This window comes from Acromyrmex echinatior, chromosome 6 (genome assembly GCF_024713525.1).
Source record: "Acromyrmex echinatior isolate Ae372 chromosome 6, ASM2471352v2, whole genome shotgun sequence".
Classification (NCBI taxonomy): Eukaryota; Metazoa; Arthropoda; class Insecta; order Hymenoptera; family Formicidae; genus Acromyrmex; species Acromyrmex echinatior.
The window spans coordinates 10,648,295-10,663,652 of NC_141857.1; the positions used below are offsets into that span (position 1 = coordinate 10,648,295).

Genomic DNA, 15,358 nt, shown 5'->3' on the forward strand with positions numbered 1-15,358 from the left:
AAATATGAATTTAAGAGGATAGCCATTATTTAGAAGAGTGTGAATTAATTGAGAAATGTTTTTTTCATGAAATTTGGGATGGGACAACAGTAAAATTCTATCAAGCTGCCCAATGATTGCTCCGCTTTTATGTGCTAATGGATGATTCGAAAAATAATTTAAATATCTCCCCAAATTGGTAGGTTTTTTATACATATTGAAGATGATACTTCCTTCTTGAATGATTAATTTGACGTCTAGAAAATTAATACCGTTTTCATCGCCAAAGTCAACCGTAAATCTAAATCTATCGTGATACGAGTTAAATAATTCTAGAACTTCTTCAACCTTTTCTTTATGTACAGCTAACACAATGTCAACATGCCAACATAACGCAAATAAAACAGCGAGATGATATTATTTGTAGTAAAAATTTCTTGTTCTAAGTCTTGTAAAACTATATTCACTAGTATAGGGGATAAAGGAGATCCCATTGGCATGCCAAAAATCTGTTTAAATATTTTTTTATCAAATCTAAAAAATGTGGAGTTAATTATAATCATAACTGCCTTAATAAACTCCTGTAAAGGAATCGAAGTCTTATTTTCAATACAGTTCCATCTACGTTCGATGCTTTTTAATACTAAATCCGTCGAAATGTTAGTGTACGTAGAGACCACGTCAAATGATATAATACTAAAATTTCTTTCGATTACCTTTCCATTAAGTTTATTTACTAAATCATGACTATTTTTTACGTAACTAAAATTATTATTATTACAATTGTCTATAATTTCTTTTTTGAAGAAGGTCGCCAGTGGATAAAAAGCTCTGTTAATGCAATGAACTATTAATCTTAGTGGATGACCTTCCTTGTGAATTTTTGGCAGTCCATAAGATCTCGGAAGTTCACCATCAGATACATATAATTTTTTGTATCCGTTTGGGTCAATATACCACTTATTTCTCCAATTTTTTAATAAGTTACTAATCTCCAAAGTTATTAGGTGTTGGAATTAATTCGTAGCGTTTTTTTAATGAAAGAATGTTATTTATTTCACATGAGCATTAAAAAATACATTAATGAAAGTACTTCCCATCACTTTCTACTACTTTTGACCATCTTTCGGGCAGTGAATGAATACCGCGTCGGAAGAACTGTTCATCTTTAGATGAAATCCAGGAATCGAACCATTTTGTACAATCTTCGTAAGATGTGAACTTCTGCTCGCACAAGCTATGAGCTAATGATCGAAACAAGTGGTAGTCGCTAGGTGCAATATCAGGAGAATACGGCGGGTGCGGTAGCACTTCCCATTTAAGTGTTTCCAGGTATGTTTTTACCGGTTTTGCAACGTGTGGGCGAGCATTGTCGTGCAGCAAGATGACTTTATCGTGTCTTTCGAAGTATTCCGACCGTTTTTGCTTCAATGCACGGCTCAAGCGCATCAGTTGCCGTCGGTAGAGATCTCCAGTAACGGTTTCATGCGGTTTTAGCAGTTCGTAGTATATGACACCCTTCTGATCCAACAGTGACGTCTCTCGGAGCTAATTTTCTCTCTTTTTCTCAGATTTCTTTTTCATGATTCAACGTGTAATACACTGAGTACGAGAAAATAATGTATTTTTTCTCGCTGATGTTACTCAACTGAATCGTTTCATGGCTATGCGATTTAATTTATAATAAGACCAGCTTCGCGAAGTTCCTCGATGATCGACAGCATCTCGTTGTGAGCGTTGTTGCCTGCTCGGTGCGAAGCGTCGAGCAATCGTAGACGATCCACCAGCTCGTTGGGATCATCCCAGTGCTCGTAATCGATCGCGTTATCATTCAATGTCATCATTGCATGAGGTAATCCCTTTCCAGATTTCTTCTTCTGTTTCTTGGGTGTGATCGACATCAACGGTGCGATTACATGTTTGTACTTGTATCCCCTGTTGCTCAATAATCGACCCTGCGAATGGTACTTATGTTTGTGCGCGTTCGTCACCAACAGCATGCTCTTGTACTTGTGCATATCGTCTTCTGTGTAGAGAGTATCGTCGGGAATTCTCTTGAAAATCAACTCGTAAAGACCAGGTGTACCGGCGTATCGTACGCCATCGATAATTATGTTGTCCGCGTCATCCACATCGAAACGTTTATTGCCAAACATCAGTCCATCCTTGTGTAGGTAAATGCCGTACACGTGATCTATACCGCTCTCTTTATCTTGCACTCCCCTCAGGGCAGCCTCGACATACTTTTGCCCCAGTGGGCCCAAGCCGGCTCGTAACGCCTCTCGACCTTCCGACGTTTGCAGCTGATTTTGAATCTTCGTCGCTAGCGAGTCTTCCGTCGTTTCGAAAACATTTTCCAACGACTCTATCGTCGGTACGATTTTGGCACATGGTGTGGAGGTTATCGGCTGTGCGCGATCGATCATTGGATTTATGCAGAGTCATGGAACGCTCGAACGTCTCATTCGCTTCTTCTGCCTCCTCCTTCTCTTGTTCCTCTTCCTCCTTCCTCTCATGTTTAGAGGCAGACGTTGCATCTTCGTCGTGCGACTCTCTTTTTGTAGCACGCATGCTGGGGTTGTCGACGAAAAGTCGCAGCGGTTCGATAAGAGGTTTAAAATGTCTGTCCAACGCGATGCCCTCCTCGATTCTACCGGTTTTCAGAGCGCGATATTTCTTGCGGATCGACTCACTCGTCTTCTCGATCTCCCTCGCGATTTTTTCACGCTCGCGCACATTCGCCATGTTCGTCTCTGGCTAAGTATTGGTAACGACTGGTCACGTTACGGTATCGCGAACTCGTTAAATCCTTTTCTATATCGTCCGTTTGTGAGCTCACTGTCTTTGTCTATCACTAGAAATCCATATTTTTGCTGCCAACAGTCGCGGCACAACGTGAAAAATTCATCGTACGACATGTCAGTATTCACATGATCGTTGTAAACGTGTTTCAAGTTGGTACCGTCCTGTTTGAACAGGATCAGCAGGTTCGCGTTGTCACGTATCAGATGTTTAGGTATCCTCGCGTATGTCTGACAGAGATAGAAGCAGTCGACGTTCGCGTGGCGACCCATCGAAAAGTATTCTCTCACTGCATCCTGCTTGTCACATGCCACGTCATCAAAAATAAAAATAGAATTTGGACGCGCCTCGCTCGGTGAAATGATATCGCTGTTGTTGGAGAACGTAAAATAGCCGATTTCGTCAATAGACGTAAACAAATTTTCGAGATATCGATACTTTGGCTGTTACAACGATTTCGAGTAGACGTACACGTTTTCAAAACGCACGCCATTCGGGCTCTCGAGTAAGCTTATGAGAACGTTGGTTTTACCACAATTCGATGGGCCGCAAATGATCGCGCGTATAGTACTCGGCAGCATTTCGCCGTGCTTGCGCTTCTCCACGCTGCCTCCCATCATTTGCGATTTCGCAGTTCGTGACGCGTATCGACAACGATTGCGGCACGAATTTCATGCTCACACTAAGGCTACGCGCTCTCGAACGACTATTTAAAGGCGCGCGAATTTACGAGTCGCGCAGTAGCAAAATGTATCTCATGCTGTGTCATCCTTTCGACATTCAGGACTTGAACGCTGAGCAGCTGCAGTATATACCGAAGGTTGTACTCTTACGCGTGTACGGTGACTATATCGACTACGTGTGGGACAAGCTTCCGGAACACGTGAAGGCGGATTCGGAGGTTCAAACGTATCGTCGCTGCGACGAGCACTACAATCAGCCGTGGCAGAGGACGCACATCGACGGTCCCGCACCTAAGATAAAGGACTGTAACGAATGTCAGCGTCGGGCGGCAGTCTGTTGAATCGAACGATAAACGCGCTTCCTTTCGAGTTACATATTCCGGGCTACCAGTTTTGCGGCCCGGGCACTCGGCTTACGAAGCGATTAGCCAGAGGTGACGTGGGCATAAATCCACTGGACGCGGCGTGCCGAGAACACGACATTGCATATTCTCGAAGCAACGATCTCACCGATAGACACGCGGCAGACAAAGTACTCGCCAAGGAGGCGCGGAAACGTGTCACCGCGAGAGATTCGGCTCTGAGCGAGAGAGCTGCCGCTGCTGCCGTTTGGGCAGCGATGAAAGCCAAGACCAAGATCGGCATGGGCATGAAATCAAAAAAGAAGATGACAACGAGGAAGAAGACAACGAAAAAGCGGATATTTCCAACGGCAAAACGAGGTGGTGCATTACCTTTTCTACCAATGTTGGGCGCGCTCGGGTCCTTGATTGGTGGAGCGGCCAGCGTGGCGAAAGCGGTAAACGATAGCAAAGCCGTGCGACGTCAGCTCGAGAAGCTGCAACGTCACGACCGCGCGATGGAACAGAGCCGCGGTCTGTATCTCGCTCCGTACAAATATGGACGCGGACTATATCTCGGCCCCTATAAACGCGGACAGGGTGTAGCAGCGAAGAAAAAAAAAACGCCAAAAAGACGATAAAAATGCCCTCGGGTGCAACTACCAACGTGCAATTGGACGTGCTCGCGAGACGTATGCGCGTACCATACTTTAGAGGTGTCTTCATGCGTAACGCTTTACCGACGAGCGGGGTGCACCGAAACGAAAGCGGTATTGTGAATGGACGATGCGACCGGGCCGGGTACTCACTGGGTAGCATACGCCAAGAGGAACAACCACGTCATATACTTTGACAGTTTCGGTAATCTTCGACCGCCCAAGGAACTAGTGCGATATTTCGAGAACGGTGCTACGACGATAGAGTACAATCGTACGTCCTATCAGACGTACAATCAGAGCTTCTGCGGTCAAATGTGTCTGCAGTTTCTACAAATGGTAGACGCGCGTGAATTTAAAAAGCTCGACGAGGTGCTGTAAAATCTCAGTATTAGTCGAACGCTTTTTCCGTCATGTCGCTGACACTTACGCTGAGCGGGAAGAGCACCGTCCTCGCGGCGAATTACTTTCCCTCCATAGATTTGAGTGACGGCGATTACGAGCTCGGTCTGGTGATTTTTGAGACTTATCACACGATACCGAATGTAAACGAATCGAACAATAAATTTTATTTTGGCAAAGACGATGCAGAAATTACAATTCCCGAAGGTTCGTACGAAGTGCGAGACATAAATGAATTTTTGAAACGTATGATTTTACGGAAACGTTAGCACCGCAACGCACTTGAAACCGTTGACGTAGTGCACAATGACAACAACAACAACAATAACAATAACAACAACAATAATAACAATAACAATATCAACAACAACAACAGCATCAACAACAATGACACTGATGATGATAATTGTGAGGGTGGAGAATACCCGATTACGCTCCGCGCAAACTACAACACGATGAGATGCGAGATTAAATGTGCATACAGAATAAACTTTGGCAAGCCCAACATCATTGGATCGCTGCTGGGATTCTCGTCGAAGCGTATGCTGCAACCGCGAAGATGGCACGAATCGAACATGTCGATCAACATAATGAATGTAAACGTTATCCGCGTAGAGTGTAACGTGACCGCGGGCGCGTACAGCAACGGCAAAAGCGCGCACACGATAAACGAATTTTCATCGAGCGTGCCACCAGGATATAAGATATCGGAGAGGCCGACGCAGATCATTTACCTGCCGATCACGGTACGGAGCATTACGGATCTAACGATACGCGTCGTCGACCAGAACGGACGATTGCTCGATTTTCGCGGAGAGGAGATCACCGTCAGATTGCACGTGCGACAGCGACAGCGAGCGTGAGATGCTCGTATTGAACGGAGCGGAGCGCACGCAGAGAGATAACGCATTCTTTACAAAGCTGGTAACATCACCGCTCGATAACGCTCGCTCATCCAACTGCGTCAGCAAGAAGAAGCTCAGTGCGTCGAACGTTAAATTTTTACAATCTTTGGGATTCGTGGTGCGCAACTTTTAAGATGACTGATATCTTAAACATTAAAGATGAGCCGATCTTTGACGATCGCATCGTCAAGATTGAGACTCACACGTACAACCCGTTCGCTAATACAACATTCGGGTACAGTGACGATATAAGAATACCTATACAGCAACAGGATCTGTACACACTGCCGTACGAAAGCTTTCTATATGTCGAGGGAAAACTGACGAAGAACAAAGCTGTGATCCAAGATGCTCATGTGGCATTGGCAAATAATTGTGTCGCGTTCATATTCGATGAGATTCGATATGAATTCAATGGTGTGGAGATTGATCGTAATAGAAATGTGGGTATAACTAGCACGCTCAAAAACTATGTAATAGTGTCATCCGACAGAAGCGTGATTCTACGGAATGCCGGCTGGGATGCGCAGACTACTCCAACCGGCTATTTTAATTTCTGTGTACCGCTCTACGTACTGCTGGGATTTTGCGAAGATTACAAACGCGTGGTGATTAACGCTCGTCACGAGTTGATTTTAATACGAGCGCGCAACGACAACAATTGTCTGACGGGAGATCCGGCGGTAGAGCCAACGCTCGAATTATTCAAAGTACAGTGGCGAATGCCGCATGTGTTATTGAGCGAGATAAATAAGCTGTCGATGTTGCGCGCTTTGGAGAGCGGACGATATCTGAGCATGGCTTTTCGCTCGTGGGATTTGTACGAATTTCCACTCTTGCAGAGCACAACCAAGCATTCGTGGGCCATCAAGACGGCTACTCAGCTCGAGAAGCCGCGCTACGTTATTTTCGCTATGCAAACAGGTCGAAAAAACATCATGTCCGAGGATGTAAGTCGATTCGATGACTGCAAATTAACCAATGCGAAACTTTACCTGAATTCGGAATGTTATCCGTACAATGACTTGAATCTGGATTTTGACAAAAACAGATGTGCGATTCTGTACGAATTGTACGCGCGTTTCTGCAAGGGCTACTACGGATACGAGCATCTCGAGCCGAGTCTCACCTTTACAACTTTTTTACGTTATGGTTCATTCTGATCATCGATTGCTCTCGACAGAACGAATCAAGAGTGGCACCGTGGACGTGCGATTAGACTTTGAATGTAAAGAGAATGTACCTGCAAATACAACAGCCTATTGTCTCATTATACACGATCGCGTGATTCAGTATAATCCATTGACCAACGTTGTGCGCAAAATCACCTAAGTGCACCTCTAACACGATAAGATCTACGATACGACCACAATCGACTGCAGTCTTCTCGACAACATGCTCATGCCAACGTTCGTGGATCTGCAAGGATTCATCGTTAATAAGAAATTTATCGTGAAGGAAGTGGCGGTGCTGAAACAGGGGACCGTTCTCACGCATTACATTTTTACGAGTCCTGTGCAATGGAAACTTTTGACAAGATCCGACAGGTTTTGCGCCTCCTGGTTGATTGCTTATCACCATGGATGCAATGGGAAGACGGGACGATCCCGTACAACGAGGCGAAACGTCTGATCACAGCAGCTGTATTTGAAGATGATGCTATCGTGTACGTTAAGGGACGCGAAAAACGAACGTGGCTGTGGAACTTGCTTTTGGACGATGAGCGAGAACGCATTTACATTGAGACCCTGGATGCAGTTTACGAAGACATGGAATCTTTATCTAATCTAGATGTTACTAATATTATACGATGTGGACAACATGTTAAGAATTGCGCGTTACAAAATGTTTTGAAAATATATAACTAGTGGTTGCAAAAGAATTTTTTAAATAAAAATACATTAACATATTTATTATGTATTTCTTTTCCCTTCCTTTGTAATGTATAAACGTATGTATAAATGTACGTATGTGTGTATAAACATATGTACGTATGTATAAACGTATGTGTGTATAAACGTATGTATAAACGTATGTATAAACATATGTATAAACGTATGTATGTATGTACGTGTGTATAAATGTATGTATAAACGTATGTATAAATTCGTGATAAAGAAAATATGTAGAAAGACTTGATAAAACGTGTCGCAACATGTTCGAAATTTTTGGAAAAGAGGGGGAGAACCTATCTTCTCTCATCGATTCCAGAAGTATTACCATTTACACGGATGCAATCAGTCTTACGATACCCGCTTATACGAACGGTCGAAAAAAAATGTACGCTAAAGAGAACAGTGCATCGTGTGATGTGAAGAAGGAATATAACATGTAAGTTCCAACATTCTATACATAGAAGAAACGTTTTTTAACATTATGTATGTACACAGTACGGAGCATCGTGCAGTGCGTTTACTGAGCAGACGTTACGATCTGACGAATACGGGCTACAAATTTTTGGAAATTGGAATCAACGTTGGCCCACCGAGTTACGTGGAGATCGTCTTTGGAGATCATCGCGGACACGAATTATCGCTATCTCTCGAAACATGGAAGAGTCTCTACGAGCAGCGAGGAAATATTTATAAGCTGTTTCGAAATGAATACAAGGATAATTTTATAAGCGTTGGACCGCTAATCATCAGTGTTTTCATGCTGAACTATGCTACGGTCGTACGTCTCGATTCTTCATAGGTACGCATTATGATGACCGAAACGACGCTACGCCGTATGTTTGACTTTAATTGGTGTGTCGATGTAACATTCGAACGATTAGCTTGACTCATCGATACGGTAGATACCAAGTATACGCGATTCTCCAACATCGCATCTGAGAACATTATATGTGATAGCGACATTTTCAATGGACAGCAGCTCATTGATTGTGAACTGTTAGCTTTAGTTTTTAATAAGTACGAAAACCGATGTAATAAGATGTAAATAAAACATTTTTTGTTCGCCTTATTTCATGTGTATTATCTTTTACTTCCCATCCTTTGCCTCGACGCGCCAGGAAAAACCATAAAAATTGAAAAACTGTACATACAAAAGAAACTCGTACTCTATTAATTCTTCCATCCTTTCTTCACTCGTAGCACGCGCGCTCTATCTTTCTCTAACATGCAAGCCTTTATTATCGATACATTTTCAAAGAAAAGAAAAATATGTCATGGTCAAATTCAAACCTTTATTATCAATGCATTTTTAAAGAAAAACATGGTCTAATTTTGATAACAAAAAAAGGAGCCCTATTGTGTAGGAGCTCTATTGTGTAGGAGATTAGACCTTTCACCCTCTTTCCCCCGCGTTAGGTATTCCCCGCGCCTACAAGTACTTCCCCGCACCCCGCATTCCCTTCTAGCCCCATGGCTTAGAACCCGCCTAGTATATCTACTAGTATTGTCAATCGCACGAATCCGATTGCGAGTGCTGCCAACTTTATTAACTCCGATGTATACATGCGACAAATATGTTCCCGGACAGGGCCTGAAAATCATAATTGAAATAACAATATGCATATTTTTTGGTTTTATTATTCAAAATATTCTCCTCTGGTTTCAATACACTTGTTACAGCGATTCAATAGTGATTCAAATGCATGTTCTAGCTCAGTTTGCGGAATTGCCTCTAGTTTCTGTATAGAAGCTGATTGGATGGTCGGAATGTCATCAAAAAAGCGTCCTTTCAATTTCAATTTCAATTTTGGGAATAATGAGAAGTCGCAGGGGGCCAAATCAGATGAATACGGTATGGTTTAACACAGAGACACGATTTCCAAAGAAGAGCCAAACATTGACGGACAATCAATGAAGTGTGACTCGGTGCATTATCATGCAACAAAGACTAATCTTCTGCATCACGATATTCGGGGCAAATACGATGAATTCTGCCCATCAATCGCTTTAAAACTTCGAGATAATATGCACCAGTAATTGGTAAATTCCTACCTCGACCAAAATCTTGTTTAACATGAACTGTCATATCTTCGTTATATGTCAATCAAAATGAATGAAACTTTGACAGATGATAGCAAAATGTTCAACCTTTAAAATGCATGTTTGAACGCACAGATGTCGCCACTGATTGCTGAGATGTGGTTCGTGACCGGGAACATATTTGTCGCACTGTGTAAATGTCGCCAGTTATACAAATATTGTGAATCATCGTGAATTGTCCGCGCATTGGTCGGGAGTGTCGATCATTTCGATTCGCCTGCGCTGCTTCGCGGAGATCATACATAAAAGTGAAACCATTTACGACAGAAGTGCGCCCTTGTGCGAGTTTTTCGCGCAATTCAATCTCATCGCCCGCGCGAACTTGGGAAGAGGAAACAAAGATCATTATCTTAATATCGTGTTTGCGAGACAAAGTACGTGCAATTTTGGAAAAAAAAGCATAAAAAATTTAGAGAACTTACAATTCGAAGAATTAAAGTCGAAATTGGAGATGCGTTTCGGAGAGACGCATTCGTTCCAATACTATTATTCGTAATTTACTAAGAGAAAACAGAAATTCGGAGAAAATATCTCTTTGGGTTCTGATGTAGAAAGGTTATCACAGTCAGCATAACCAAAGTGTCCCGATTCGGTTCGCGATAAAATCGCATGCGCACAATTTGTTTTCGCTTTTTCCAGATTCGTAAAAAGGGTTGTCCAAATGGATAATGTCGTTAAGAATAACAATCGAAAGAGGGAAGGCAATTAAATTGAGTCAAAAAAATAATTTTCATAAAAAAGAGAATAATTTAAATTTCGAAAGAAAATAAGAAAATGATTTTATTAAAAAGGAAAAAAATCAAACTGAAAAAAAATGAAGAGAGAAGAGAACAAATCTAATGGAAATAAATTTAAAAGATTTCCAAAGAATAAAAATTTTGAGGGGAATAGAAATAATATAGAATGTTGGAAATGTGGAAAGGATGGGCATTTTTCGTTCTGAGTGTCCTGGTAAAATGGAAAACAAGGAATAGTCGAGCTTTACGGAGAAGACTCGAAATAAAAGAATTCCCGAAAAATATTTGAATTTATTACTTGAAGCTTATGCTTTGATGACACTAAAGATGAGCCATGTATTGTATTTGTTATAATAATTATTGTGCTAATCAACATTCTTTCAGAAAATATTCTTATTCTATTAAAAATAAACAATGTTTTAATAATCGATATATTAATTTTCGTCCTTATAACTATTATATTAACCAATGTTCTTTCAGAAAATAAACTTAAAAATAACATGAAAGATTTTTATCATGAAGCAAAGTTAATGATAAATCTTGTCTTAGAATTGATACGGGCTCCAATATTTCAATTATAAATAGTAATTTTGTTGAATCGTGTAAACCAAAAATTACATAATAATTGACAACTGTAATGTTAAATATCCCACGGGGGAACAAATTCCAATCAAATACAAAGTCATAGTAAAAGTTCGAGTTGCAAAATACTGTATTGAGATACCAATGTTAATAACCGAAAAAAATGATAATTGTATTCTGGGTGTCGATTTTCTTAAATTATTTAATTTACAAAATATTTTTGATTGCATTTTTCTCGGATCAGTTTCTAATATTGACTAATTTCAAATGCGCTCGCGTAGAAGGTATTGTGGTTGCTGGAGTTCCATCGAATTTAATGACGCTTTTTGAGGAGAGCTTGCGCTGTTTGGGGAATCTCGGAAAAGAAAACTTTGAAAAAGAAAAGTTTTCTAAATGAATTTTATAATGTATTTTCTTATGATGATATTGCGGGGAATTGTGAATTTGGGAAACATGTTATTAATGTGAAAGATTCTTCTCCCATCAAGCAAATACCTCATCGTATCCCTTTGCAAATGAGAAAAGAAGTGAATAAAATTATTGTAGAAATGGAAAAACAAGGGGTAATTGAATTCACTAGTCCATGGACTTCGCCAATGGTAGTTACAAAGAAGGACGGTACAATAAGATTTTGTGTGGATTATCGCAAAATTAACGCAATTACGATAAAAGACTCTTACCCCTTACCAAGGATAGATGACATTCTCCACCACCAACTATCAGATAACAATTAGTTTTTTACCTTGGATTTGAAAAGTGGATACTGGCAAATTAAAATTTGTTCAGAAGATAAAGAAAAGACGATTTTCAATTGATAACGGATTGTGGCAGTTCAAAGTTATGCCCTTAGATCTTTGTAACGCTCCTGTTACATTTGAACGTACAATAGAGCAGATTTTGAAGGGTTATCTTTTCAAAATATGCTTAGTCTATCTTAACGATGTGACTATTTTTGATAAAAGTTTTAAAGAAATGTTGTTAACCTGGAAAAGATTTTCCATCGTTTGAGAGAAGAAGAGACATCGTTTTTTCAAACTTGAAAATTAATCCAAAAAAATGTGTTTTCCTTAATAAAAAAATTAAATATTTAGATCATATCAGCGGAGGACATTGTTACAGATCCAAAGAAAATAAGTGCTGAAGAACTGACCAATCCCTCAAAATAAAAAACATTTAAGGAATTTCTTTGGATTTTGCTCATATTATGACAAATTTGTAAAAGGATTTTCTTCGTTCACAAAGCCGCATTATGTATTAACAGAAAATCAAACTAAGTTCGTTTGGGAAAAGAAACATCAAAGTTCTTTTAACGATTTAAAACGAGCTTTAACTTCTCCATCGATATTAGCATTCTCTGAGACGAAAGGGGAATTTATTTTAGATACAGACGCGTCAAATGAGGGAATTGGTCCTATGCAGTCCTACACAGAAGTAGGACGGAATAAAAAGTAATTGCATATTTCATTCAAACATTAAGTAAAGTTGAAAGAAATTATGCGTCACGCGGCGTGAACTTTTAGCCGTTGTATGATTAGAGAAATCTTTCCATCATTATTTGTATGGATGTAACTTTCTAATTCAGACGGTTACATTTTAAATGGCTGTCGTTTAAAGACCTAGAGGGACAGTTGGCGCGTCAGATAGAAAGACTACAACAATACGATTTCGAGGTTGATTATCGTAAAGGTCTTTCTCATAAAAACGCGGATGGATTGTCAAGGAGGCCGTACGCGAGTGATCAGTGCCGCTATTGTGCTAACATGGAATTGAAAGAAGCTGCAAAGCAGGAAAGTTATGTTAGAAGAATGGTTTTTGCAGAAAATAGCTATGAAAATTGGTGTAAGGAGCAAATGGAAGATCCCTGTTTATTTTTATCAAAAAAAGAAGCGGGCATGGGACGTCCTTCATGGCAAGAAGTAGCGACAAGTGATGTTTCTAAGATGTATTGGTCTTATTGGAATTCTCTCGAAGTTAAGGACAGTGTACTCTAGAAGAAATAGGAGGCCCTTAATCTGAAGAAAACGATCTTCCAATTAATTGTGCCCAGAAAGCTCATAGCACAAATTTGGAAGAGCTACATAATTCTCCTGTAGGTGAGCATTTTGGCATCAATAAAGCTTGACGAAGTACGGAGGCGATTTTATTGGACGACATGTAAATAGTAGGTGGAAGAATGGTGCAAGATCTGTTTAAGTAAAAAATCCTCCCGGTAAAGAAAAATCTCCTTTACAGACATATAATGTGTTTGTAGGGAGTCCCATTCGAAAAAGTTCAATTGGACGTTCTCGGCCTTCTATCAATAACTTCTGCTGGAAATAGGTATTTGCTTGTCGCTGTTGACTTTTATTAAGTGGGTAGAAGCTTTTTCGCAAAAGAATGACAGATCTAAAACTATAGCAGAAACCTTTCTAAATTAAATTATTTCCAGACACGGAGTACCTCTAAAAGACCAGGGAAGGAAGTTCGAATTGAGAATTTTTTACGAACTGTCACGCTTACTAGGGATGAAGAAAACGAGGATAACCACTTTGCAGCCACAATCGGATGGTAGAACGTCAGCATCAAACCATCTTGAACTATTTGATAAAATTCATGTTCAAAAATCAAAAAGACTGGGATCCATTATATCTGCTGGCGTACAGATCATCCAAACACGAAACTACTGGAATGGCTCCAGCGGAGGCTTATTTTACCCAAAATCTCCGTCTACCAACTGATTTACGTGGTAATCCACCAAAAACTGAGGAGATTGGTTCTCCGGAAGATTACTTGGAAAAAGTGAAAAGAAAGCTGAAAGAAATTCATGAAGAAGTAAGGAAACGAATAGATATCAAATCTTTATAAACAAAAATCTGGTACGATCTTACAGCCAGACAGATCTATTTTGAAGAGGGACAGAAAGTGTAGTTATATAATCCCCGAAGAAAGAAGGGGAGAACTCCAAAGTTGCAGAGTAATTGGGAAGCCATATTTTGTAGATAAGAAACTTAGCGATGTTGTATACTATATTTGCAAGTCGAATAGGCATAAAAATAAAATTGTACATTCAGATAAGCTGACGCCTTATTTAGAAAGACGTTTAGGAGAAATCAGCTAAAAAAAGTTAACAAATCGGAGTCCTATCACTTGAACAGAATTGTAATCTTATGGTGTAAGCTGCGCGAATTATTTTTCTTTCTTAGTTGTAGAGTTCATGTTCGCGCGGCACATAACGCGGGTTCGTACGGAGAGGATCTTTCCGGGACTTCAGTGAAGTCATTTTGCACGCTTTGCAGCCAGCGGGCTCATCTTCTACGAAGTCGGAAGTCATCAATGAACGCGCTTCAACCGTGCGGCCCAACATTATTTTTTTTAAGAAGATCGCTCGCGATTTTTGTACCGTGGTTTTTCCGTGAGACGGAGGACCGAGACGGGAATTGAGGGCAGAGATACTACGGTACATCATTTTTTTTGCCCCCCTCCTTTCCGAAAAAAGAAAAACCAAGAGCGCAAGGCCTCAAGAGAAGAGGCAAGAGGATCCTGGTATTCCTTTCATGAAGGCGGGGAAATGCCCGAGCAGGTTTCGTCCTACGAGGGAGCTATTCTCCGGGGAGAAACTGAAGAGAGATCCTGCCCGAAAGGAAAGAAGGCCTCAAGAATAAATCTCGAGAGGAAAGTCACACCTCAAAGAAATCAAAGTTTAGGAAAACTGTTGCAGTAGCACAGTAGGGAGCAGGAAATTAGGAGGGAGCTCCGAATTCCTTTGAGAGACCAACGTACTTGAAAGAACCATAATTGACGACAATTTAAAAAAAGGGGGGCAGTGTTACGCCTGTGCCGTGCCGACACCGTAGATCGCCACTTATGAAGTCCTGAAAGTTGCGTTGCCCGATACGGCTCTGTTATTTAACAAGTTCGGCAGATTTGCACGTGAGCCGTCGCTCGGACGTATTTCTCAATCCGCTTATTCTCTCATCGATTGTGTGCTATGAGCTTTACATGTATATGTGTCCTGTGTTAATTTCATAATAAACTCTTTTGTTCCTTTTATAACTGTTGTTCATTTCTTCACGCGGGCCGGGAGTGCATGAACGCGTTCTCGAGAACGTCTCCGCAAGCTAGACGTTCGGACGTAACAATACGAGGGCAAGTCAATAAGTTCTTAGAAAATCTGTCAGAGGGCACTTGCAGTGTCATGTCACATTACTTCTTGACAAGTAGTATCTTTCAGCTGATTACTGTCAAATTTTGAGTGGAATTCGTCGCGTGGTTTCATTCCTGTAGACGATTAAAGCGA

At 40.7% G+C, this 15,358-nt stretch overlaps 3 protein-coding genes and 1 pseudogene across 3 annotated transcripts; 3 read left to right on the forward strand and 1 right to left on the reverse strand.

Moving 5' to 3' along the window:
• Positions 1 to 1,577: 1,577 nt before the first annotated feature.
• LOC147909416 (uncharacterized) lies at positions 1,578 to 3,349 on the reverse strand (annotated as a pseudogene).
• A 93-nt stretch (positions 3,350 to 3,442) lies between these two features.
• Positions 3,443 to 4,446, forward strand: LOC147909417 (uncharacterized). Its single transcript, XM_087407246.1, has one exon. The coding sequence runs from the start codon at positions 3,778 to 3,780 to the stop codon at positions 4,444 to 4,446; it is 669 nt and encodes a 222-aa protein (XP_087263372.1). The 5' UTR covers positions 3,443 to 3,777.
• A 793-nt stretch (positions 4,447 to 5,239) lies between these two features.
• On the forward strand, positions 5,240 to 7,100 carry LOC147909418 (uncharacterized). Its single transcript, XM_087407247.1, is given in 2 exon segments — positions 5,240 to 6,838; positions 6,840 to 7,100. Coding segments are annotated over 2 exon segments (1,197 nt in total). The 5' UTR covers positions 5,240 to 5,902.
• LOC147909419 (uncharacterized) lies at positions 7,047 to 8,931 on the forward strand. Its single transcript, XM_087407098.1, has 2 exons — positions 7,047 to 8,099; positions 8,159 to 8,931. Exons 1-2 carry the CDS (start codon positions 7,924 to 7,926, stop codon positions 8,460 to 8,462), a joined length of 480 nt encoding a protein of 159 aa, XP_087263224.1. The 5' UTR covers positions 7,047 to 7,923; the 3' UTR covers positions 8,463 to 8,931.
• The last annotated feature ends 6,427 nt before the right edge of the window (positions 8,932 to 15,358 follow it).

Excerpts from the sequence above, each read along its gene's own strand:
- LOC147909417 (XM_087407246.1), top strand. The coding sequence starts at position 3,778 with ATGTCAGCGTCGGGCGGCAGTCTGTTGAATCGAACGATAAACGCGCTT.
- LOC147909419 (XM_087407098.1), top strand. The coding sequence starts at position 7,924 with ATGTTCGAAATTTTTGGAAAAGAGGGGGAGAACCTATCTTCTCTCATC. Across the intron at positions 8,100-8,158 it reads GTGAAGAAGGAATATAACAT|TACGGAGCATCGTGCAGTGC; the intron begins GTAAGTTCCAAC and ends GTATGTACACAG.